Source organism: Martes martes (assembly GCF_963455335.1).
Source record: "Martes martes genome assembly, chromosome: 5".
Taxonomy (NCBI): Eukaryota; Metazoa; Chordata; class Mammalia; order Carnivora; family Mustelidae; genus Martes; species Martes martes.
Genome location: NC_137892.1, coordinates 42001124 through 42027325, shown reverse-complemented (window position 1 = coordinate 42027325; position 26202 = coordinate 42001124). Strand labels below are relative to the sequence as shown.

Genomic DNA, 26202 nt, shown 5'->3' with positions numbered 1-26202 from the left:
ATGGTGAAGAAAAGGGTTGCCACAGATCTTCATACTCTGACTCCTGGGGGGGGGGGAGGGAAGTGAAATTGCTTTGTTTTATTCTTTTTTAAGAATAACCAACCCCTAGGTCCCGTTACTATGCCCAGCCCATGCCCAAGGGAAGAAGATTAGACAAGGACATGAATGTCAGAGGTAGGCATTACTGAGAGCTGTATCAGCCAGAATTCTCCAGAGAAACTGAACCGATAGACTGTACACAGGCACGCACGCACACACAAAGGGAAAGAGAGAGAGAGATTTACTTCAAGGAATTGGCTTACACAGTTGTGGAGTCTGGCAAGTCTGCAGTCTTCAAGGCAGGCTGGAAATTCTGGCAGGAATCAGTGTGGAGTTTTGAGTCCAACGCAGTCTGGAGGCAGAATTCCTTCCTCTTCCTGGGACCTCAGGCTTTTCTCTTAAGAGACCCACCCACACTGTGAATGGTAATCTGCTTTAGTCCAAGTCAATAATTTAAATGTTGGTCACAACTAAAAAATACCTCCCAATGTTTGACCAAACTACTGGGGTCTATCCCGTAGATAGTGGACAAAGACACGTAACCATCACGGGAGCCATTAGAGACCGCCTTCCACATTATTTATGGCAATAAATGTTTTTAGCTATTTGTCCAAGAAAATAAGTTATTTTAAGAAAAAAACATATATTCTACCTCTTTTTCTGTATTGTTTTCATTTTCATATGAATCATATTTTATAGATCAGTGTATTAAAGTATATCTTATTTTTCTAAGGCCATAGTTTTGATGTTTCAAATAGTTGATATAAATGTTACTGTTTCCTGCAGACAGCCTCTAATTGCTGGCATGTACCTTATGATGTCTGTTGACACTGTTATTCCACCGGGAGAGAAAGGTAATTATCTTTTAGTATTTACATTGTCTCTTTACTTAACCTATATGAATGGATTTACAGTATTTTTTTATAAAATTTTGAAATGATCTATATCCCTGAAAAGTAAACCAGTTCTTTATTATCCTTAGATTTTAAATAGATTTCTCTACTATTCCAAGCCAGTAGTTTATTATCATCCATTCTTTTACGAGATGCTAAGAATTGAGGCCCATAGGTAGGTAATAGGTTATGTAAATACAAGAATAAATCTTGAGTGTTTTACAAATCAGTCATCCATCCTTTAGATGCCAAAGACGAATCTCATCATGTACTGTGACATTAACTACTGCAGAGAATATCAGTTTCAAAGTCAAGAGGCTAGCAAATCCAAGACCAGCTCAGTCTTTGAACTTAGATGCTGGCTTAATTCCCTATATGTAAAATGGAGATAATAAGAGCTGATTCTTCTAAACTTACAAAAAGCTATTAGAGTAAGTGTAATATTAATTAGCAATGTATCTAATCATCTGATGAAAATGCCATGTTAAATATTACTCCTTTGTTTTTACTGGGGTTCTTGTAAAGTTATTGACAAGTATGGTCTCATTGTTATTATCAAAGACACATTTATTGAATAACTACAGTGTTTTCGACTGAAAGAGAAGTAAATTAAGTTGTTCCTTCTCAACAGGTATTGTCAATGTAGTTATCTTAGGTGTTTGCAGCCAGTTGTTAAGTTTTTTCAACTGCATAAGTTGTCATGATAAAAGTAGCGAATGAAGAGGCACCTGGGTGTCTCAGTGGGTTAAAGCCTCTGCCTTCGGCTCAGGTCATGATCTCAGGGACCTGGGATCGGGCCCCGCATCAGGCTCTCTGCTCTGTGCGGAGTCCGCTTTCCCCTCTCTTTCTGCCTGCTTCTCTGTCAAATAAATAAATAAAATCTTAAAAAAAAAAAAAAAGAAAAGAAAAGAAAGTAGCAAATGAAGTCTATGTTTTCACTGACAGGGTATCTTATTTTGATGCTAGGCATTTTGTTTATGAAAGAAATGAAATGTGAGGGCCTGAGGTTATTAACTCATCTTAGTAAACTGGCTGGCACAAAATAGGGCTCAACACCTGCTGAATACCTGAGTGCATGTTTACTTTATAGGAAACCCCCCCCCCCACCCCCGCCTAGCCACTTGTGAATAACCTATACATATTTTTAGACGAAAATACTGTTATTTACCAGTTGGATAGTGACCTTTTTTCTGTGTTTTCATTTCAAACAGTGGTGAATTCTGACATTTCGTGCCATTACAAAAAGTATCCAATGCATGTCTTTGCCTATAGAGTTCACACTCACCATTTAGGTAAGAACTTTAAACTACAGGTTAAATTATAAATATTTGCCTTGCCACTTGCTAACGCTATAAAGGTAAAATGTAAATTGTATTTGACTTTAAATCTGTTTCAATGAAAGATTTTTGCATACTACCTTGAAATTGTGTGTTTTTTCATCATATCATTTTCATTAAAATACCTAGCATTTTGGGTTCTGACAATATTCAGATTTTATTTTGAAAAAGGAAAGAAAATGATGCCTTTTATTTTTCTAATACTTCATGACATTACATGATTATAATTCATGTTCATTACAGGTAAGGTAGTCAGTGGATACAGAGTAAGAAATGGACAGTGGGCACTGATTGGACGACAGAGTCCCCAGCTGCCACAGGTGTGTAGAAACTGGTTTAATTTTTTAAAAATATGTAATGTATTATTTGTTTCAGGGTTACAGGTCTGCAAATCATCAGTCTTACACAATTCACAGCACTCACCATAGCACATACCCTCCCCAATATCCATAACCCAGCCACCCCATCCCTCCCACCCCTCACCCCTCCAGCAATTAAACTGGTTTAATTTTGAGACAAAAAAAATAGTAATCAACAGATAGTAGTCTTAGAAATTCTCTAAACATTTGTAAACATGCTGGTGAATTGTGTGTCTGTATGTTCGTGTCTTCATCGTCTCTACCCAGGGTGTGCCAAGCCTCACGTTATTAAAGCACATAGTTCTGGGTTTTATTGGCAATTTTAATGAATCATTGTGTTTATCTTCTTGGTAGGCTTTCTACCCTGTGGAGCACCCAGTAGATGTGAGTTTTGGTGACATATTGGCAGCAAGATGTGTGTTCACTGGTGAAGGAAGGACAGAATCCACGCACATTGGGTATGGTTTTGTAAATTCCAGTATTTAAAAATATTTTATTGGGGCAAGGCATGATTATAAGTGATAGGTGTGTTTGTGAATGAGTTGCACAATTTTTTATTATGAACAATTATAGCAAACTGTATATCACAGTTTCTCATTTTCAAGCTGAGTGATTAGGATAAACTCCAGAACATGTGCTTATTTTTTTATGTTTCCTTTCCTCCTATTTATTCAGAACCTTGAGTATCACACCTCTATATATTATAGATGCCACAAGAGTATATATTACTTCCTTAGGCTCATTTAATAAAGAAAAATATGATTGATATGAAATTATTTTCTCAAGTGTCTTTTTGTCCTATGTTCAAATTTAGGCAAATATATAGCTTCCCCATTTGGTGGTGTCCATTAATTACTCAGAACTGTGATTTTTTCCCTGTCTCTTAAAACTTCTGTGTATTCATTTTTTTTCCAGTTGTTTAGGCTACCAAATAGGAACAATAATTTTCAGCTCTTTTCCAAAAGAGAACCTTAAATAATTTTTGAACTATTGAGCCTCCTTAAAATACATGTATTTTATAACCCTAAGTAAAATTTTCAAAGCACTGTGAACTCTTTCAAAAAAAGTTTGCCTGAATTAAAAATGAAAGATAAAGTGTCTTTTTTTTTGGGGGGGGGGGTCAGAAAAAAACCAAGGAACCTTCTTTCCATGTTAAATTAGGTTATAAGGGGCACCTGGGTAGCTCAGTGGGTTAAAGCCTCTGCCTTCAGCTTGGGTCGTGATTCCAGGGTCCTGGGATCGAGCCCTGCGTCGGGTTCTCTGCTCAACGGGGAGCCTGCTTCCCTTCCTCTCTCTCTGCCTGCCTCTCTGCCTACTTGTGATCTCTGTCTGTCAAATAAATAAATAAAATCTTAAAAAAAAAAAAAAGCTTTAAATTAGGTTATAAAATATTTACTGATGCCACCTGGAAGCTGGAGTTTTAAGCCATTTATCTTTGATCAAAGAGAAGTTACAGAAAGTAGGCATCTGAAAATAGGCATTAAACTTACTAAGGTTGAGTCTTATGATGACAACACTAGCTCTTGGTTGTCCGGGGAAACAGAAAAGATGCTGAAGCCGGTAAAAGTAAAAAGGCATTTGAGACAGTGGAATAGGATTTTTTTATGTCACTCTGAAGGGTTGCTGTATTAATAACCATCAATGTTAAGGCTAAAGATAGGACAGTGAGAAAAAAATTAACAAGTTCTATTAAACAAGAAACCTCCAAGAGTTTTGCTTTTGGATAAATTTTGTAAGTTTGGGAGAGACAAGAAAAACAATAAAATTGTGGTGTTGCAGGTTAACTGTAAGAAAAAGTTTGACAAAGTAGACAAGATTAGATTTAAAGGAGTGAGACATTCACTTCTTAGTAGTCATTATTATTATTATTATTATTATTATTTTAAAGACTTTAAAGTGAGCTCTGCACCAGATATGGGTCTCAAACCCACAACCCCGAGATCAAGAGTTGCATACTCCGCTGACTGAGCCAGCCAGGTGCCCCCTTACCAGCCTTGAAATATATGAGTTATAGAGTGTTGATGAGCTGTTTTCTGTTCTATGTTAGTGTAGATCCTCTACAACTTAATACTTAAGTGCCATTGGTAATTTTAATCGCCTTTGAAATAGGTAGACTAAGTAGGAAAAATATCCCTTTCAACACATTCTGCATATTAGTGTACAAGTTCAAGTGTGGAATAAGTAGAATTTTTGGTTTAAATAATCTGGGAGGTCTTGTAACTTTGGCCAAATAGTATCCTTTGAGTATCCTCCATGAGACAGTATCAAACATAGAAATGAGTGACTTGTTACAATGCCAGGATGAAAGGCCAAAGGAAACTGAGGAAGCCTGTTTCATCAGGAGTTCAGAGTGATTCAGTCTTTTAACAAATGTGCATCTTGCTTTAGAATAATACCTTAAAATGACTGTACCAGTCTCTCTTTTTGCAAATCTCATGTGGGCTAAAGGGAATGCCATTTTGAAATACAAATGAAATAGAAAGAAATTATAGGAAGTTAAGTTATTGGACGAGTCCATATTCTGAATATTTAATTTATGTTAGGGCAGCATTTTTTTTCCCTGTAGAATGATAAACTAATAAGACAGGTTTGACTAAAATTTAAATATGAATACAAATTCTCATATTAATGCATAATATTCCTGTATCACTTAATACACATTTTAGTTTTAGAATGGTAATAGTATCAATGCATCTGTTTTATAAAATACAGGATACCACTTCCATAGGGAGCTATAGAATTACAGTGGAGAATGTAACCAGTTAAAAAAAAAAGAAAACTAATGTTTTATGAGTCTGTTAAATGATACTCTGCAAATCTCCTCTCCCTTTTCTCCCTTCCTGCCTAACCCCCAACATGAACATACATGAACATGCACCCCCCCACCCCCGGCCCCGGGCACAGGTTAGAACCGTGAGCATAAAGACTCCTCAGATACATGCAATTTACCACAGGTCGTACGGGCCAGCAGATAACCCTCCATGCCTTGCAAGAACTACAAGCATCTTGATTTTAATTTTCTTAATTCTGCAGCCACCTGGAAACTAGGTTTTACAGGAAAATTCTATCGGTGGCCTACCAAGAAGATGTTCAGCTGAGTAATTTTTCACCCAATCCGAGCTTAACTCTATATTGAGCTAAAAATCTTAGGACTGGGGAAAATTTTGCTTACGTGGAACAATCATACTTAACTAATAAAAAGCCCTTTTAAACATAGGGACTGGTTTTTTTCCCCAGCATGGACGTATCATGAAATACAACCATTAAAAATTAGGTGGATTTAAGACAAGACATATTAAGAAATTTACCAAATGGTAGTATTTTTTATCTGGATATATTAAATTTCTTTTTAAATTGTAAATATGAACACTGTGTCTTAGACAAAGTTGCACCAATGTATGTACTAACAACATAGTACCCATTAATCAATGGAGAGGCTGTATTTTGTGCCTGTCTGCATTACATATTTTATATTCCATATGACACCTCTCTGAATTCATTTCAAATGTTCAGTCAAGTTTAAACAAACAACCAAAAAAGGAATTTTATTAAGGCAGCCAATTAAGCTAATTAAGTCAGCTAATTTGCTAATATTTTAAATTAACTCTTGAGAATTGGTGGATAATATTTACATATTTGGTCAATTTTGTTGGTCATATTTTCCCTTTGGAGCCAGTTACATCATATACATATGAGAATGTCTAATGAATATTCATAGATACTAAACACAGCACTTTAGTCAACATTGTAAAGTATATTATATGTAAAGATAAAATTATATGGACAGAAACTCCTTAATGTGTAAGTTTAAAAGCACCATGAAAGCTCTGAAGAAACAATTCAGAGTTTTGAAAAATAACTTCTTTAAAGTGTCATATTTCTTTCCAAAATCAGTATTTCCCATCATTGTTTTTTGTTTTGCTTTGTTTTTTTAAACCCAGCATCTTTTGAGTGTAAGGGACCTATGGATGAGGGAATCATCAAAGTGGAGGGAGTATCATGGTCTGATACACAGTCATCATGGACAACAAGATTTGGGTTTTTTTAAAAGGTTCATTTCAGAATATTTAGTACTTTCTTAAATCTCTATTACATATCTTTATAATATGAAATAATATATTTTATTAAAACCCTCCTAAAACATAGATGATAAACAGATAGGTAGATAGATAGATATAAATATTTTTCTGGAATGCTCTAGACGGAGTTCATAAAATTGACCTGACTCAGCAGTGTGATATATTAGGGGCTAACAGGCTATACCATAACAAGTTGTAAACATTTATTAAGATATATTACTCATTCTTCCTTCCCTCAACAAATATTTATTGAGGGCTTAACTATTTTCAAGCTCATCACAGCTTGTCAGATTTAGAGTGAGCTGATATGAAAAAGTAGTTATCACATAAGCACTTTATTTTGCATGAAGATGGAAGAAATGCACCACTGTAATTTTGGAATATAAGTGATGCTCGCAGGCATCATTTAGAGAAGCACATTGGCATTAGGAAATGCTGAAAGGGCCATTCAGCGGAGCCAGGGCAAACGTGTGAACACAGCCTCCCTCCATACTTTCTCATATTAATAATCATTAGACTGACAGGGTTGAATTGCATGTGTTGTCCTCTATAGAAAACAAGGGTAGATGTGTCAACATTCTCCCTTAGGAATACAGAAAGCAGTTTGATTTAAAGTCAGAGTTTCTTTTTCTTTTTTTTTTTTTTTTCCTTTTGAATGAAGGAAAGATGGATGAGGAATAAAATAGGCAAACTGGTTTGCTGATACTAAGATTTGAGTCCTGACATATTTAAGATATGATTGTTTCTCTGTCAGGTAGGAGAAACTTAGCCACCTTAACTACGAGTTTGATGATAAGTGGAAAGGCATAAAGTCTGATCTTTTCTTTTCCTTCAGGTCTTTTATGAATTTTTCTTTGTGATAGCAAAGATTCTAAAGTGATTTGATCAGTTCAATTTTGTATCAGAGAATCAGTACCTTAAATGAATATTGGTGAGCTGAGTATGCTGTCTCATAAAGTCATGTGTTTAGAGATGAGTATGGGCATGAGGTAAAACAGGTAAAATGTGGAAGGATCTGTCCATGGATTAGTTGCAAGTTTCATTTATTACTACATAAATTTACTGGATTTTTTTTTTTTTTTTTTTTTTTACTTTCGCTGGTTGGAAAAGTTTGCATGATTATTTTGCTTTTCCTCTCTGCATGATGATTCAAGGTCTTCTAAGCTAGAGCCACATCTTTTTTTTTTTTTTTAAGATTTTACTTATTTATTTGACAGACAGAGATCACAAGTAGGCAGAGAGGCAAACAGAGAGAGAGGAGGAAGCAGGCTCCCCACTGAGCAGAGAGCCCGATGTGGGGCTCGATCCCAGGACCCTGGGATCATGACCTGAGCCGAAGGCAGAGGCTAGAGGCTTTAACCCACTGAGCCACCCAGGTGCCCCTAGAGCCACATCTTAAATTCCTTTTCCCTCATCTCTGTCTCTTGATGTACACATTTTTCTGCATTTTGAATGGGGAAAGAGTGGACGATATGGTGAAAGGTTCTGGCTTATTACTCTGGCGCCAGCCATTTCTTTTATAACACACAGCTTTCTGGCCAACTCCAGTGATGTTAAAATGAAATTCTTATGGAGGGTGTTTTGACACATGAAGACGTGTGTAGTGAACAGGTGTGTGTTTGGGGCTGCACCTCACGGCTTGCATTTCACAGGAGAGGCAATTACACTGACAGGTATCAGATTCAGAGAGTGAGAAGCCAAATGACTTTTAAAGCATGAACGAGCTTCCTGTGGCGGGGATTCATTGCTGTGGTCTCTCGGGGGCTCTCCATTTTCCAAGCTTACAGAAACCACATCCCTGTTTGGAAAATGTTTTTTGTTCCTTCCCTTGCTCACGTCATTACTGTTGCTATGGAGAGGAAGTGAGTGCCACATGACATTGCTGGAAAAATCAACACTGACGTATTTTTGTACGGCAAATAAGCCCCTTCGCAGCTTGTTTTTTATTAACAGAGGCTTGCTAAAAATTGTCAGAACACCAAAAAGGAAACATTCATTTGCGCAATCTACCTTGGAAATGAAAGTCTTGTGGAGGTGTATCAAGATAACTCCCTCCTGTATTATGCTTAGCAAAATAAGTCAATCAGAGAAAGACAATTATCACTTGATCTCCCTGATATGAGGAAGTTGAGAGGCAATGTGGGGGGTTTGGGGGTAGGAAAGGAATAAATGAAACAAGATGGGATTGGGAGGGAGACAAACCATAAGAGACTTAATCTCACAAAACAAACTGAGGGTTGCGGGGAGGGGGGGGGGACGGTGGTTGGGTTATGGACATTGGGCAGGGTGTGTGCTATGGTGAGTGCTGTGAAATGGGTAAACCTGGCGATTTACAGACCTGCACCCCTGGGGCTAATAATACATTATATGTTAATAAAAAAAATAATTCCCTCCTAATGACGGTGAAGAAAATGAAATACATGATAGCTCATGTGAACTGAGGAAGAACAAAAACATGTGTTAAGCTATTAGGCATTACCTTGTATTGTTTGGAGCTTGTATCTTAGAAATGTCCCTCCCACTGTTTTAAAATCTGTTTTTAACAATTGAGTCTTTCAGCAGCAGAGCACTACCCCATTGAGGTCTGAGCCTTTAGAAGAGGTTAGGACTGATGTCCCTTTGTACCGTTCCTTTGTATCTCTCTTTACTTCCCTGCTTGCCAAGGTGCCAAGTAAGATATCAGGGGCCCATTTATGATGTCTTGGTATCAAGACTGGATTCTCAGTTCATCTGACCCTGCGGCTGGAGACAATTACCAAAAACAAGATCCTAGACTCTCAGGGTTAAATGGAAAAAGCCATTTTTAAAGACTTGTAAATAATATATGATATTTCCGTTAAAGTGTTCTGAGTTTTACCATTATTAAGTAAATAATTAAGATTTTTCCATGAGGCAAGTACTTTGCCCAATCTGCGAGTTTTAGCAAATGGAAGAAGGACTAAAGGATGAAAGGATTTAGAAGAGGAAGGAAAGTATGTCGCTGCTACTTAAATGCCATTTCCATCTGCGGTATTGGGTGATATCTATGGAGTGACTGCAAATGGATGCTCCATTAGGAAGTGGAAATGTGCCTTTGACAATGTGCTTTAGATGCTGAAAACTGTGATGGGTTTTAATGAAAGCTATAAAATAAAGGCACAGTATTTTCACCTCTGAACCTATTGCTGGCAGATTTACTGGTTGTATTTTTCTTGCATTAAGAATGTGTTTTATGTGAGTAGCTGATTTGTTATGTCTTTTTTTTTCTTTTTTTCTCTCTCTTTTTTTTTTTTGCTTGCAGTGGCACATCTAGCGATGAAATGTGCAACCTATACATTATGTATTACATGGAAGCCAAGCATGCCGTTTCTTTCATGACCTGTACACAGAACGTGGCTCCGGAACTGTTCAGATCCATACCAGCAGAGGCCAATATTCCAATTCCGGTGAAGTCTGACATGGTTATGATGCATGGACATCACACAGGTAAACCTGGTACTCGTTTAAAGTAAAATATGATTTTGTAGTTTATATTTTCTTGTGTGTCTCACTCGACTGTATAATTAATGCTTAAAAGCATCCACCTTCTGTCAATCACATGTACACATAATCCAATTCCCACTCTTCCCTCCTTTGTAACCTGCCTACCTTCCTGACATGCCCCCATCAAAACAGTGAAAGTGAAGAATCTAGTGGTGGAAAAGACTAGCTCTCTCTCTTCATCTAATTCATCTTTTCTCACTTCCCCAATTGATTATTCTGTAGTCAGTAATGACTTATGCAATTTATGAATTTATACACCGGGTTCTAAAGAGTGAATTCAGTTTGCCAATGAAAATGGTTATCGTCTCCAACCGTACCCTAAATTATCTATTTTAATGGACCTCCTCAAGCAAGAAGAGTTCTTGATTTATGAGGCATTACTAATCTTGGCCTTTTTGGTCTCATTCTCAGAATTGTTGATGAACTTACTCTTCATCTGAAAAATGTTCATACTGATTGTCATTTCATTAGTTTAAAATTGCAAAACCCACACCCTGTTTTATTGGTTGAAGTATGCTGAGACTTTCCTGAGTTTTACAGATCTAATCGTAAAATGCCAGAGCAGTTTCTTAGGTCTTTCTGTTGAAAATTTTATGAAACAGGTTTAAATAGCAATTAGATCACTTATTAAGATCTTAATATGCTTATAGAATTTGACTTGAAATGTTCTTAAAGTATCCTTAGAATGTCACTAAATTCAATTTTTAAAAATACAAACAGTTTTATTAATGCATTTTTAAAATTGTCTCATGTATATATTACTGAAAGGGTAATTGATCTTGTTATTAAGTCAGAAGTCTGGTAGATGGTGGTAACACTGGAGGTTTTTTTGTGTGTGTGATTAAGAGCATTTCTAGCATATAAATTCTTCATACTGTTTTTTGTTTGTTTGTTTGTTTTTTGTTTGTTTAATTATTTTTTTTATTTTTTATAAACATATAATATATTACTAGCCCCATGGGTACAGATCTGTGAATCGCCAGGTTTACACACTTCACAGCACTCACCATAGCACATACCCTCCCCAATGTCCATAACCCCACCACCCTCTCCCTACATATTGTTTTTTTTATTAAACATAAGATCCTGAAAATATTTTTATGTTGATAGTATATTTCCAGTAAACTATTTAACATATGTGATATATCCCACAAATTTATGCTCAGCTTTTTTAATCCTTTACAGAAACAGAGAACAAAGATAAGACTTCTTTACTACAGCAGCCAAAAGGAGAAGAAGAAGTATTAGAACAGGGTATGTATGCATAGTTTTATAACTAGGCCTAAAAAAGTACTTGTGTTCTAATTAGGCAACCAACTTCTAAAGTTACTGAGATATTTTAGGTGTCTTTATCAGCCTCCATCCCTATGTACTGCTGTTTTTATATAATACATAATTCATGAGAAAATGGTCACTTGTTGTCCTCTAGCTTTGAAAGTAAATTTCCTTGATGTAATTTAAACCCATTAGATTTTTCCACCTTTGTTTTAGTTTTTTTAACATCATAAGGTTTATATGTATGTAGTGCAAATATAATCACTAGAAACAATCGGTGGGCTACTTTTGAAATCTAAAGGATTTGACCATTTAAAATCTTGTGTACTTTGGGCGATGTGTTTATTAACTCTATTTGAAAGAAATTAAGACTTAACCTTCTTCTTGCCTCTCTTAAGGCATTCTTCTCTGCCAGTCAGTAAAATAGGAGGGATTATCAGGCATTTGTAGTTTTGAGTTAAGTTGCTGTCTGATGAGTTAAGAAAGCGTCATTCTTCCTGTGATCTGTTTCTTTGAAGAAATATCATATACTGCATGTGTTGACACTTAAAAATTATTCTTCTCTATCTTGTTTTCTTACTAGTTGTTTCAAAGATGATACTTTGTGTTAGGCGTTGGAGTATATTATCAAGTCATTTTGGACTAGATACGATATATTTTAAAGCATTTAGTTTCATGTTCCTCCAAGCACGTGTCTTATGACAACATGAAGTGTACAGGAAATAAGATTTTTCTTTTGGCAATGGAGAGAAATTTCTCACTCTTTGGATTTTGTAAACCACTATAGGAATTCTTCAAAATATATTCTCTTAGGTCTAGGCCAAAGACAATATTCTTGCATTAAGAGTATTTACAAAGTTGAAGAATCCAGACTTTTTAAAGGAAGACATACACTCTGAAAGGGGATTAGGGGAAACTGTAATATAAAAGTTTATACTATATAGAGTATGTTCCATAACATTTAATTATAACAAAGTAGCTTCTGGAAAAAGAATACAATTTTAGCTCAAAGTTGTTTCTACTTTCTTATTAAGTCAAAAAAAGGGAGATGATTTTATACTAAATAGTTTATATACTGAATGGCTCATATTAAAGTATTGAGTATGATTTAAAATAGTTAAATTTATCAATCTGTGTATATAACTGTAAGGAAGTCAGTAATTATAAATAACATATAGTAGTATTAACACTCTTTGTTATAACTGTACTGAAATTTGTTCAGATTTAAAGTGAATTTATTTTGATATTGAATGCACTGTTTGAAATACATGCCTTTGAAATAATTCGAGTTATCTTAGAATACATTTTGAAATACTAACATGTGTGATAAAGTATAGAATGAGACCACCATTTAGTGGATGTGCCTTATAAAATGGTAAGTTTCTATGGAAACTGAGGTTGATCTGTTTTCATTTTCAAGTTATTTGAGTTGATCAAGGGAGACATTGAAACTTCTGAAAGATTAGAAACCCAGAGGTTTCATTAGCAGAAAAACCTTAAATGTTAGGTTTAATCTGTTCTTTCCAAATGAGATTTAAAAGGTGTCATGTATACCTAAAAACCACATCCTTTAAAATGCTTTCATATTTTGCCATTCATTTATTCTTTCAAGTTTGATGATAAATGTTTATAATATTAAGAAGTTTAAATATACCCAAAGCCTTACTGGTTCCAGAGAAGAATTCTGTGGACACAAAAGAAATTATTTTCTTAGAGTTGGTGTTTTATTCTACTTATGAATAAGAATGCTGTAAAGTGATTTAACTTGGGAGAAAAATATATTCTTCTGACTGAACTTTCATACTGCAGAAAATAGGCTATGGCATTCCTATGTTGAAATTAGTAGGCCCATGAAAATGTCACCTGCTAGGTTATGTGAAGGCAGATAACTAACCAAAAGCCATTTCAGCATCCAGTGTAGCCCATATATTATTCTGCAGGACTTTGTGCACTACTAGCTTAGAATTTAAAGAGAATAGAGAAATATACCAAGTGCATATTTGTGTACATAGTCTAAGTGATTCGCTAATGAGATCAATCTATCTCCTTGCAGTACACAGGACAGATCTACTCATTACTGAGAGAGTATCCCATTCTTTTCAGAGTTGTTTGTTTGCACAAAATTTGTATTTGTATTAATTCTCTGGGGAGATAAATTGGCCAGGTAGCTAATAAGAGGGCTCTAATTATTCAAACAAATTATGCCACATGTGCTGATTTTTAAGTAAGCCCCCCCCCGCTCAACCTTTTGCCTTAGTTTGGTGCTCTGGCCAATAAAATTTATGTGCAAGTACTTCGCCAGTTTGTATCGATCCTTTAAATATTTTAAATCCCCAGTAAATAAAAGCTGTGAGTCATTTCAGTTGTGCTAGCCACAAGTTAACAGACGGCATCTATGTTGGTCACACAGAGGATGTCAGATCCCCATCAGGTATAGAACATCTGTGCAGCAGGCAGGAAAAGACCTCAAATGTCAGAGGACATGTACTCAGAGGCAAGTTTTGTACCCATCAGTGGCTAAATAACATAGTTCTGCCTGGATAACACAAATGATATTGTTTTTACTTCCTATCTTAATACACTGGAAAACATGTAGGAAGATAAAAGTCAAGATGTGCAATAAATGCTCTGTTGGGAAGAAGGGATGACTTTTACTAAGGTAGTAAAAAAAAGATGGCGGTAAAGATATTCATATGCTATAGGCTGAAAAAAAAATTTTTTTTCAGCCTATAGATTTTCTCCTACTGTGCTGTGTTCTTTTTCCTGCCATTATTTATTTATTACTCTGTTTCTCCAGGAGGACCAGAAGTTGGGGGTTATTTGTATTCTAGTTACAAAAATAACTATCAATTTTTGTCAGAATATTAATCTTGATTGGAGATGTTACTAGTTTAAAAGGCATAGTTGAGTTATATGAATCGATGTAGTACTTACAAACACTCTTACCTTCTGCAGTATCCTTATCTGTATTTGCTTCCTGAAGGACAAAATCTGGTGTAAGGCTCTGGTATCTCAGACTTATCTCAAAAGATGTAATTATGAGAGATACCAGAAGAGCCTCATTATATGACAACTTTCTGTCAGGTTGTCCTGGATCATGCAACAATGGGACATATTTTAATGAAGCCTTAATTAAGTCTGTGGGGGTTTCATTTATTTATTTATTTATCAGATTTTATTTATTTATTTGACAGAGAGAGAGGGAACACAAGCAGGGGGAGTGGGAGGGGGAGAAGCAGGCTCCCCGATAAGCAGGAAGCCCGGGATCAGGGGCCAAGCCAAAGGCAGATGCTTAACAACTGAGCCACCCAGATGCTCCAGCGGTGGGGAGATTTTTTAAAACATAATGCTCATTTGACTGGTTTGCTAAATAGTATTCATTTAAAAAGAAATAGAATTTACAGAAAAATCCGAAGAAGCAAATAAAATTCATATATCATCCCTAAGAATATGGGTATATATGTACATCTCAGTGTGAAAAATATATTATCGATACATTATTTTAATAATGTTTAGAGTATGTGTGCATAGTTTTGCATCCTGTTTTTTAAATACTATGTACTGAACATTTCCTCCAGCTAAAAAAATCATTGGCAAGCGTGATTTTTATTGCCTGCATGTTATGTGTCTATTCCTGCCCATACTGCTTTGAGACTAGCCTGTTTGTCTGCAGGTGAGCTAATCTGTGATTGAGTTGATTATGTCTGCCTCCAAGTGGAAAAACACTACTAGATATTCACAATGAACTGAAACATTACTATCCTTTGAAACCACTGTAAGTGAAGAATTGCCTGGGTCTGTAATAAGTACAATAAGCTAAACAATGAAACTCAATTAGACATTGATTCTAAGGGAAGGAAACAAATCCTGGGAGACTATATTATAAGAAGGGTGGCATTGAGGTTTCCCAGAGCAGACACAGGAACATATCCTCTACTTATAGTTGGCCCCATTTAGGAAAATAAAGTGTGTTTTATAAATTGTCTTTATTTCTTAGGCATCATGATTTCTTATATGTGTTCACTCTACCAGCGATACAACCCAAGCTTTCTGTCAGCATTGTTTGGGTAAAGAATAGGTTCTGAAACCAAGAGGTTTACCAGCTTCAGGCAAGAATCTATGCAACTACTATTAGGAGTTCTGATTTGGGGTGTTTCTCTCCCTTATAATTCAAGGTAAAGGTGCAGTATTGAAATTTATGTTAGTTGTATTGAGAAGATTTGATGTCTTTAAAAAAAAAAAAAAAAAGAACTCATGGCAGAGCTGAAAGTCAAAATCTACAATAGCCGTTGTCTTTGTTATTGTACATTATGCACCAGACAGCATTTCTTTTGCTGCAGAAAGGGCCTTTAACATGTTTTATTCAGTTTGCTCCAAACTCTTCTCATTGTAGTCTTTGTGCCCTCATATAATCAATCTTTCTACTCAAAGGTCAGCATGAGCGACTATATTCCCAAGGCAGGGAGAATATGACAAAAATACAATTTGTAGAGGGAAAACACTCCATGACCCCAGATAGTTAAAGGTCTTCAGACACCTTCTGTGAAACAGAATAATTTCACAGTGGTTTTATGCTAACAAAAATGAATTACCTTTGGCATGTTTTATCAAATAAGCAGAATCAAGGGAACACAGTTGCAAGTTAAAAAGCCCATAGTCTACTGTAAACGCTTGTTAAAGTAACCATTGGTAAACCATTTCTGAGAGGAGTGATACAAAGGCTAGACTTAGTAACTAAAATTTCTATTTCTTTGCTTTGTTCAAAATAGAACACTCCCTTCATTCCCTAATAAAGTACAAGTGGTTTTAGTAGCATCTTCTTGGCTAATTCCAAAAACCCACAGTGCAACTTTGCTGTTTGAAAGAGGATACAATTCTTGTTTGTATTCCCATTCGCTAAAAATTTATCAGTTCATTATGATTTACGAGCAGCTCACAAGTCTTTATATATTGAACTCATCTATCAAACACAATTCTAAATACCCCCCAAGGCTCTGGGAAGCTGAGTGGATGCTGTTTTGAATTGGCTTCCTAATCGCGGAATAGGCAGATGAGAACGATCATTTATCACACAGTTGTGCTTTCTAATATACATCTGTGTGCATGGTAGTTGCAAAACCCATCATCTGCTAACTTCCCCTTTTCTATTTGTCTCCTTTGTTCAATTCAGTAAAAGAAAAAAATAATAAAGTTTGCTTCATTTGCAATCCTTGAGCTGGTCGTCATGATCATGTTTTATTCCACGAACCCTGGTAGGATCAATGTTAGTGATAAGTCAACAGTTAATAAACCGAATCAACTGACCAGAGGGGAAAATCAAGTAGGACTGAGTTATAAACCAAAATACTAAAATCTGAAAAGAAAAGTTTCTATTTTTTCATTCCTCATCTCTCTCTCATTAATTAGTTATTATGTTCCATGTTGCAGTCTCATTAGCTTGGTTATTTGGCATACTTTATCAGTGGCTAAACTGCTGATGAACATCCTATTCACTTTCCAGGTACCACAGAAATCACAGAGCAATAACAAAAGTTGTTTGTTTTAGGTAATAAAGTCCTAGTGACACGTGGGGGAAATGGGACTTCATATTCTCAAGATTACCAAATTGATCCTGATCATTTTTTTAAATGCCTCCACAATTAAGATTTTTACACTATTTCAAAGTAGAGATACTTATTTTTTTATTCAATAATTTTAAAGCATTTTATTAAAAAAAAAAAAAAACTCACGGGGCAATTTTTCAATGTATGTTTTTCTTCCAGTTTATCTCACTATATTCCGGAAAGTAAACCAAAGACATTTTCATGTTGATGGCAGAGAATAGTGAATGGTCCCTACTAACTAGAAAAATGCCCATTGAGTTATGAAGTAGTTAATGCAAGCCCACAACTTAACGAATTGGGAGTTGAACTGGTAGTGTTTCAGATTTTCTCCTACCGCGCTGTATTCTTTTTCCTGGCAAGTTAACTGCTACCACAGTTATGTTTTCCAAATCCAGACCCACGCAGCCAAATTACTTAAAAGAACTAGAACATTTCTGGCTTTTATGAGATAAGAATCAAAGTTTGAGTGAGAAAAAGAAAGAAACGGATTCACTGCAGTCTAAAATCATCAAAGAAATATTTTTATTGCTTTTGATAGCAGAAGCAAAGGGTGACATTCTTAACAAATTATTATTCATTGCAGATTAATTTACTGAGTGTCTGCTGTGATAGGAATAGTACTAATCACTGAAAATATGACAGTGAGGAAGAAATGAGAGGATTTTTAAAAATTTTTTCACATATGGGGTGCCTGGGTGGCTCAGTGGGTTAAAGCCTCTGCCTTCAGCTCGGGTCATGATGGGATCGAGCCCTGCGTCAGGCTCTCTGCTCAGCAGGGAGTCTGCTTCCCTTCCTCTCTCTCTGCCTGCCTCTCTGCCTACTTGTGATCTCTGTCTGTCAAATAAATAAATAAAAATCTTAAAAAATTTTTTTTCACATAAAATCATATTTATCCCTTGCCACCTGTCCCTTCCCAGATAATTGAAATATACAAAACAATTTTTAGAAAATCTTACAGAATTTGATCAGACATGTAAGGTATATTGCCGGGGAAGTGAAAACTATTGAAAAGACGGAAAAAATTTCTACTTTTTGAAACCATTATTCTTTAGGCCAGTTTTGTGCAAGTCACTATGATACATAGATATTGACAAGTTTACAATCATTTTACGTTATAATACGAAGAAGACAGACCAGGAAATGACAAAAAGAAACATGCTCTGTTAAGGAAGACACCCAGCACCTGGCCTCAGAAGGCAGTTAATTTAAATAGAAAAATAAATAAATATAGTAAGATTGTCAGGTCCAAGGTAATTTCATAGGAAAGGGTTTATTGGCCATTATAGATTTTTTTAAAAAGGGGGGGGTGGGAGGGGTAACCTGGATCCAATAAAGTGATCAGTTAGAAGGTGGGCTCTTCATTCATGTTGCTCCTTCAAATCCCAGTTCCACTTCCTCCTAGATGTGCAGGTTAGTCCTTTACCACTAATTTCCCCAACTAATATGAGGACAAGGGGTATTTTGCAGATATTAAATGCATTCAATTGTATAAAGCAACTCAGCAAAGTAATTAGGTAATGCTAAGCTCACAAACCATATTAGCTTTTACTATTATTATCATGTATAGTTTATAAAGTACTTGTTTATCTGTTATCTCTGTCAACAATAGATAGGGTAACTGTATATCCCAGTTTTTCCAGGATTGTCCTAGTTTATGCCTAGTATAAATATTAAACAACACCCTTTCTCTTCTCAAATATGTCCCAGGTTGGGAAATAAATTACACGGTCATTTTAGCAGTGGGAGCCAGAATAAAATTAGAGAAGAGCACTGTGGAATACATAGGTGGGAAGAGCTGAGAAAAGGCGGGGCTTATGACCAAGGAGTGTCCAGGTTGTGGGCTCCCATCGTAAGTCAGTTCCACAGAGTTGGCCAGCTTTATACCATTAGAGACAGATGATGACATTGAAGGCATGAAAATCGGTTCGGAGGAAGGGGAGAAGACCAATCAGATGATAAGAATCCCAAATGAATCATGGTAGTAGGGAGTGAAAAAATGACACTGACATATCAGCGTTGACAAATCAGTAGACTTTGTGATTCACTGGTGACAGAGGGTTGAATCCAGCTTTCTGGACTGATTGACCCAAGACACATTTCATCATCCAGAGAGATACCATAAAACGGATGAAGTCTGAGGAGGAGATTAAGAGCTCAGTTTTAGACATGTTGAGTTAAAAATTCCTGTGAAACAGGCATCCAAGTGGAAATTTCTAGAGGGTGGTTTTAGCTATCAATTTGGTAGTAAGAGAGCTCCAGATATGAGAGTCATTTGTCTGGAGGCAGCAGCTGAAGACTGGGGAGTGGCTGATGTTTCTTGATAGGAAGGGACCTTTACCAGGGGAAGAAATGATGCCAAGGATAGACCTCAGAAAACACCAGCATTTTCATATGCTGTGCAGAAGAATAAGAGAAAGCAAAGAAGACAGGTGGAAAAGATCTAGAAAGAGCAACGTTATAAGAAGAGAGTTTCTGAAGGGACCATTGGGTCAGGATGAATGGTCTCTTGGCTTTGGCAACTAGGAGCTCTTGAGCAACTCATGAAAAAGTCATACAGGCATGAAAGAAGATGTGGAAGCAGATGCCTTTGGCCTCAGATATGAGGAAGGATAAAGTGGCCCCGCACTGCCCAATACAGCAGACACTGGCCACATGTGGCTATTTAAAATTGGTTATACGTTAGTTGAAAACAAGTAAAATTAAAAATTAAATTCCTCAGTCACACTAGCCACATTACAAGCTCCCCATAGCCCCGTGTGTCTAGTGGCTTTCATGTTGGGCAGCACAGGTATAAGGATATTCCCATGATTGCAGAAAGCACCGTTAGACAGTGCTGGAATTGTTAAAGGAAAGGGAAGGCAGAAAAGTTTGAAAGATGTAGTGCGTCTGAGGAAGGTCTCTCTTGCCTCCATGGCCGCTCAAGATAATTGCAGAGTGAGTGTGCTTTTAACCTGAGTCAAGCCTTTGGCAAAGAATTTGTATTAGAAAAGAAAAGAAAGAAAAGCATTTGGGAAAGGCTCCAGAGGTACTGGGAGGGCTGGTATCCAGAACACTGGGGTGGGAATAGTTCTTTGTCCAAAAACAGAGAGAGAGAGAGAGAGAGAGAGAGAGAGAGAGAAAGTGCAAGTACCACTTCCTTTGGTAAAGCTAGGAAGCAAATCACTACAAAACCACAGTGACTTGGTGAGAACGTATAGGGCTATAAATGTAAAGGAGCTTTTTTTTTTATTATTATTATGAAAATCCCAATATTTGAATACGAGATAAGAACTGAATTTTTTAAAAAATTTTAGGTAAACTACAGACTGAAACAGATGCACGTGCATGTTGCAACTAGAGATTATTTCTCTTTTGTTACAATTTGGTGATACCTACTTTAGAATATACACTGGACTGGGCTTTTTACTTCTTGAAATGCACAAACAATTCTGAAAGGTTGTATTAATTCATTATCTTTATAATGTTAAGTAACTTGTTTAATGGCACAGAATAGCCACTAAGTGTCGGGGTTGGATTCAAACACTCCTGGGAAATACACACCAGACATTGTAACAGTAAAAATTCAGGGGAAGACCTGAGTGCTGCAGGAGCACAGAGCTGAGACCCCTAATCCGACCATCAAGGTGCCAAGGAAGGCATCTTGGACATACATGACACTAAAGTAAGATCTGAAGGCTTAGGAGCTAGTTGGTTACTGGGGAGAGTGTGTCTCAGGAAGAAGAAACATCTAAGAGTTGACATTCAAGGAAGGGGAAGCCATGTGGCTGTACCGTAAACTGAGAAGAAAGAAGGGACTCTTGAGAAATGAACCTGGGGCAGAGACCACACAATTTCTTCTGTTTATTTTCTCCTCCACCCATTGCACTCAAGGTTAGATATATATGGCTCAGAAAAATACTTAACATTTCAGGATTTCATCTCTCCAATACCGCAGAAGAGAAACTCTCTGCTTTGCGCCTAAGGATGTTGGAGATAGTCATTTAGTGGTCTCTCTCTTTCTCTCTCTCTCACATGTAATCTCCATAAATGAGATGCAGCCCTGCAGCTTTGCTTTCATAAGGCCACTGCAGCCTGTGTGCAGCCAAACCCATTACATCGCTAAAGTTTGTTTTCCTAACCCAGTGATCATTGTGAATGACAGTTTCAAAGGGACGGGAGCACTGTGCATTTTCTACTTCATCACGGCTCTTAGATTTTTACTGACACACCTGAGCGAGTCTGCATTCCTCCATCAATATTAGCCTAATGACATGGATTCAAGTTTTCAAATGCTGATTTTTGTCTGTCCTTGAAATAATCTTTTGTTTTATTTTCTATATATGTGTTGCACTGCACAACAGCACATTTAACTATGTATGTTTAGTGGGGGTGGGGGGCCAGAAGAATTTAGCAGCAATGGATTAATGTCTTTCCTGTGAGGCCAAATGCCACGGTGGCCTAACAGATTTGGTTGAGTTGTAATTTGCTTTGTTCATTTTACTGAGATTGGCCCTATTACTTGGTAATTATTTTTTGATTGAAGATTTCACCTGGGATAAGCTGCTTTCATGGGCAAGAATTGAAAACCTACTTTGAATCATTAAACCAAGACTATTTGTAAACATGACAGGATCTCTTAGCATCATTTTGGAAAGACTCCACATCCCCTTGCACCAGTTTTTAAATCATATATTCTTCAGTGGAATGTGTCATAGTTAAACCAGTTATCATTTTCATTTCCTACTGGTCATAAAAATAAGATTTTGTAAATGTTAACTGATCATGCTATAAATGTAATTAAAATTGAAGCAATAGTACTCTATAGTCACAACTGATTTCATTAGCAGCACTTGGAATAGGGTGAGGAATAAGTAGAAATGAGTGTTTGTTACCTTTGGGTTTGGCTTTAAAAAAAACAGATTCATGTTTCTACTGAGAATGTAAACATGTTTCCCATTTGCATAGTTGATATAAGTGGACTTCAAGCCGTAGATGTAAGTGATGAGGGTTCAAATGCTTTATGAAACTTCCATGGTCATATTTTATATCTGTCATAATGCTTTATAAATCATTATTGTCATGGAGTTAGGTTATCATATCCAAGTTTACTTTTTAGTATAGAAAGACATAAAATATATTTTAGTGATGAATCATTCCAATGATACTAGTTTATTAAGCTCTCTTTTGTTTGAAAGTAATTTAGAATATTCTTTTCTTGCAAAATTATTTTTCTGGAATTTGTTCATTTCTTGTTTAAAATGAACAATGAGAGCTACATATGGGAGCACAGCCAACAAAATAATAGCAATAAAACTTTGGTTTTCCGATTTCCAAAAAGATGCGTATCTGTTAGATTTCTTGTGTTTTATAGCATACGCTGAAAAATATACATTTAATTTCTTGTACGTTATCCTCTAGTAAGCTTTGAAAGACAACTTCAAAGGGTTTTCCCTGAAGATAGCTGGTTCCTGATGTAGCTGTTGATAATAGTTTTAGAAATCTGATGAACCCTAACTTCCAAATCAGTTCAGCTCTACTGTGAAAGCCATTTATTGAAACATGCCATGCAATCGTATATGCCTTGTTTTGTTTCCACTGATATGCAAATAGAGGTAATCTGGTGTCATTGGCTCCTGAGATAACAGAAGGAATAGGTGGTGTATGAAGTGAAATGGGAAACATATTATTTTTTTTTTATTGTTCTGGAAAATCGTTTTTCCCCTCCTGCTTGAACATCTGAGAGCAGCCTTCTCGCTTACTTATTATGCCAAATCAAGAGATGGAATCCTTAAAGCACAGAATTTTGTAAATTTTGCAATCCTACCCACCCTCCACCCTTTATGTCTTCTCTTTTTTCCACAGGTGATTTCTATTCACTACTTTCCAAGCTGCTAGGAGAAAGGGAAGATGTTGTTCATGTGCATAAATATAATCCCGCAGAAAAGGCAGAATCAGAATCAGAATCAGACCTGGTAGCTGAGATTGCAAACGTAGTCCAAAAGAAGGATCTTGGCCGATCTGATGCCAGAGAGAGTGCAGAGCATGAGGAGAGGGGCAATGCTATTCTTGTCAGAGACAGAATTCACAAATTCCACAGACTAGAGTCTACTCTGAGGCCAGCAGAAAGCAGAGTTTTGTCATTACAGCAGCCCCTACCTGGTGAAGAAACCTGGGAGCCAGAACACACAGGAGGTGCGTTTAGGGCTTCTTTTAAAGAACGAGTTGAGGAGTGCTACAATCCACATTAGCAAAATCTGAAGGGAATAAAAATGAATGAGTGAAAAAACTTACCATCAAAAGAACTCGTCAGGAAAAGAAAAAAATTACTCAGATATGAGTTATCAGATATTACCTTTGAGTTTTTGTTTTGGTCCAATACTACATAAATTTGGTGTCCATTCAATCTCTGAGCCAGAATAACTAGGACCAAAAATATCTAGATCATGCTGCGGAGGGTGGCACATGAAATTCAGGGTAACAAATTCTTACCAAATCGGTATTCTCTATTTTGCTCAATGAAAAGCAACTGAAAATTTACCACCTGATATATAAAATCTCAGTGTATGAAACGCTTATATGCTACCTTCTTTTAAGGTAATTAAGTTCCTTGCAAAGGAATGTTACGCTTCCAGCATTCTCTTCCAATTGACTTGTAAAATAGAACCATTTTTATGACTTTGATTTCTTAAGCTCCATTATCAATTACTATCTTAATTGGAAAATTGAGTAGTTATTTCTGAGGGGACCTCCAGCAAGTCAGAACTTTTCAGATTTATCTTTATTTCTAACCAGGACTGGCTTCTGTACATTAGAGGACAATACCTTATTCCCTTCGGGTTTCTATACCAGCAAGCTATGGATGCCTCACCTTTGTCTTTAACTGTGTTGTGGCCTCTGTCGTATTGTTTGTTTCATGTTACTTGCTAATGTGGAAAGCCAAATAATACAGCATGTGGAGATAAGCTCTGAAAAAGTAACGGGTATGGGTGCATGGCAGCTGTCCATGCGTGGGCTGGAATGGCGCAGGCTGCCAGCTTGGTGTTTTCAAATACAGCTTTGCAGGAAGCCATAAATTATTCAACACCCAGCTGATTTTTATTTATAATTGAAAAAAATTAGCATGAGGTGCCTTTTGCTCACACAGAAGTTTCAAGCCCTGTCCATTGGGACTGATCTAATAGTTTCTACAGGATGTTAACTGGGACCCAGATTTCTACATCTTCATATTTAAATCGGATCAGCCCTGCTCTGACTTCTTCTAAATTTATCTAATGAAACTGTTTCTCAAGAGGGGGTCCCTGAACTGCATTGCATCGGAACCAGGTAGCGTGCTTATGAAAAATCTAGACTCCTGAATCCTATGAGAGAACAACGAAATTGACATGTCTGAGTGTGGTGCCTAGAAAATCTGCAGTTTTTCATGCCCCTATCCATCTCATAAACAAACTCGAGTGTCTTCCTGAACCCCCACATGAAAGATAGTAAATGGTAACCCATACAACATGAAAATATAGAAGGCAGAAGGGCCTCTTTGGTGAGAACACAATTCTGTTCAAGTGTGAAATGTTAGAGTTGCAGCCCACTCATTCCATGACTTCTCTCTGTCACTCCTGAATTTGAAAAAATGTGGTAGTTATTGATAGGTATCCTAAGTGTCCACTGTAGAAATCATCGTTTGGCTCAAAGTACTGTATTCCTAAAACCTATTTAGCTTTTCCAAGGAAGAAATATTTAAAATAGGGGCGCCTGGGTGGCTCAGTGGGTTAAGCCTCTGCCTTCGGCTCAGGTCGTGATCTGAGGGTCCTGGGATCAAGCCCCACATCAGGCTCTCTGCTTGGCAGGGAGCCTGCTTCTCCCTCTCTCTCTCTGCCTGCCTTTCTGCTTACGTGTGATCTCTGTCTGTTAAATAAATAAATAAAATCTTTAAAAAAATATATTTAAAATACCCCAAGTATATTTACTTGCTAGATCTCATACCTTATAGAGTAGTCAAAATGACAGTACCCAGGGAGAAAATGATTCTGCATGATCTGGGTCAGAAAATTCCCTGTGACTTTAAACATGTGGGTAAATGTCACTGAATTAAATAAAACAATGAGTCATAGAAACATACAGCATGAATCCTAATTATAGAAAGGAAATGTGCATGTATTTCCTTTCTGAAATGATTTATTTTAGTGTTACTTCACTACCCTGATTCAAAAACTTTTTAAACATTAAATTAAAAATAGCGAAACTCATTTTTAGGTAAGCTATTTCTGAGTCTTTTTCTTTTCAATTTCCTTTCACCATTTACCATAACACAATGTAAGAGCTAACCTTAACTGAAAATGTTTCATTCCTTTGCGTAAGCCAGAGAAAGACCTATCCTCGGGAAGCTTCCATTTGTAAAGAAGAAAGTAGGAAGTTATTAGCATACAGTACCCAAATAAAACATATTAGTAGTCTAATTCATGTGTATTTCCTAGGGTATAAATAAGGGGAATAAATTTGATGGATAATTTTCCACCCTTTTTCTCACACCTTTTCTTTACTTCAGGCAAAACTGAGAATGGGATCCCAATTGTCTGGAAGAATTAACTGTCTCCCTAAAATGCCCAATGTGCTGTAAGGAATTATATTAGCTTCAAAGAAGAAGGTGGTTTCTCATATGCGATTATTACTAAAACAAAAATGTAAGGCTATCATGTTGCTCAATATTATAGCTTATACTCATTTCATATATCTTTGAGACCTATTTTAATTTTCAGAAGATACTGAAGCCTAGAGACGTTAACCCATTTCAGTGAGGTCACAGTCTGAATTTAAAACTGGGGCTTTATGACTGAGCTTAAAAGTAGAATGTGCACTGTCTGATTCCTTATACTTCATTACTGTTGTGCTCAAAATACGGGGTTAATTGATTTATCCAGTTCAGATACACGTTCCCGGAGCTCTGGACCATCACTGCTTAGAGGCTGGAGAGTTCTACTCAGGATCCTGTTCTGATGTCCACTGTTCATGGCATTAGTGCAACCCAATACAGGGGCATTTTATGCTGCAGCACCTGAGATTTCATTGACTGGACTATATTTTGGAACTGTAGTACAGTAATGAATCCCATCCAGCTGATTTGA

At 36.6% G+C, this 26202-nt stretch overlaps 1 protein-coding gene across 8 annotated transcripts in view; it reads left to right on the top strand.

The window, feature by feature from the left end:
- PAM (peptidylglycine alpha-amidating monooxygenase) overlaps positions 1-26202 on the top strand; it is a 273139-nt gene that overhangs the window by 205778 nt on the left and 41159 nt on the right. For 5 of the 8 annotated variants that reach the window (XM_080803743.1, XM_080803746.1, XM_080803745.1 and 2 more), the window contains exons 9-14: positions 826-893; positions 2144-2224; positions 2513-2589; positions 2983-3086; positions 9988-10172; positions 11415-11483. In XM_080803743.1, coding sequence (XP_080659869.1) covers positions 826-893; positions 2144-2224; positions 2513-2589; positions 2983-3086; positions 9988-10172; positions 11415-11483 — 584 coding nt within the window. Of the gene's footprint in view, positions 1-825; positions 894-2143; positions 2225-2512; positions 2590-2982; positions 3087-9987; positions 10173-11414; positions 11484-22948; positions 23279-26202 lie in introns of all 8 variants that reach the window. The other 3 variants (XM_080803739.1, XM_080803741.1, XM_080803740.1) reach the window with 1 other exon arrangement.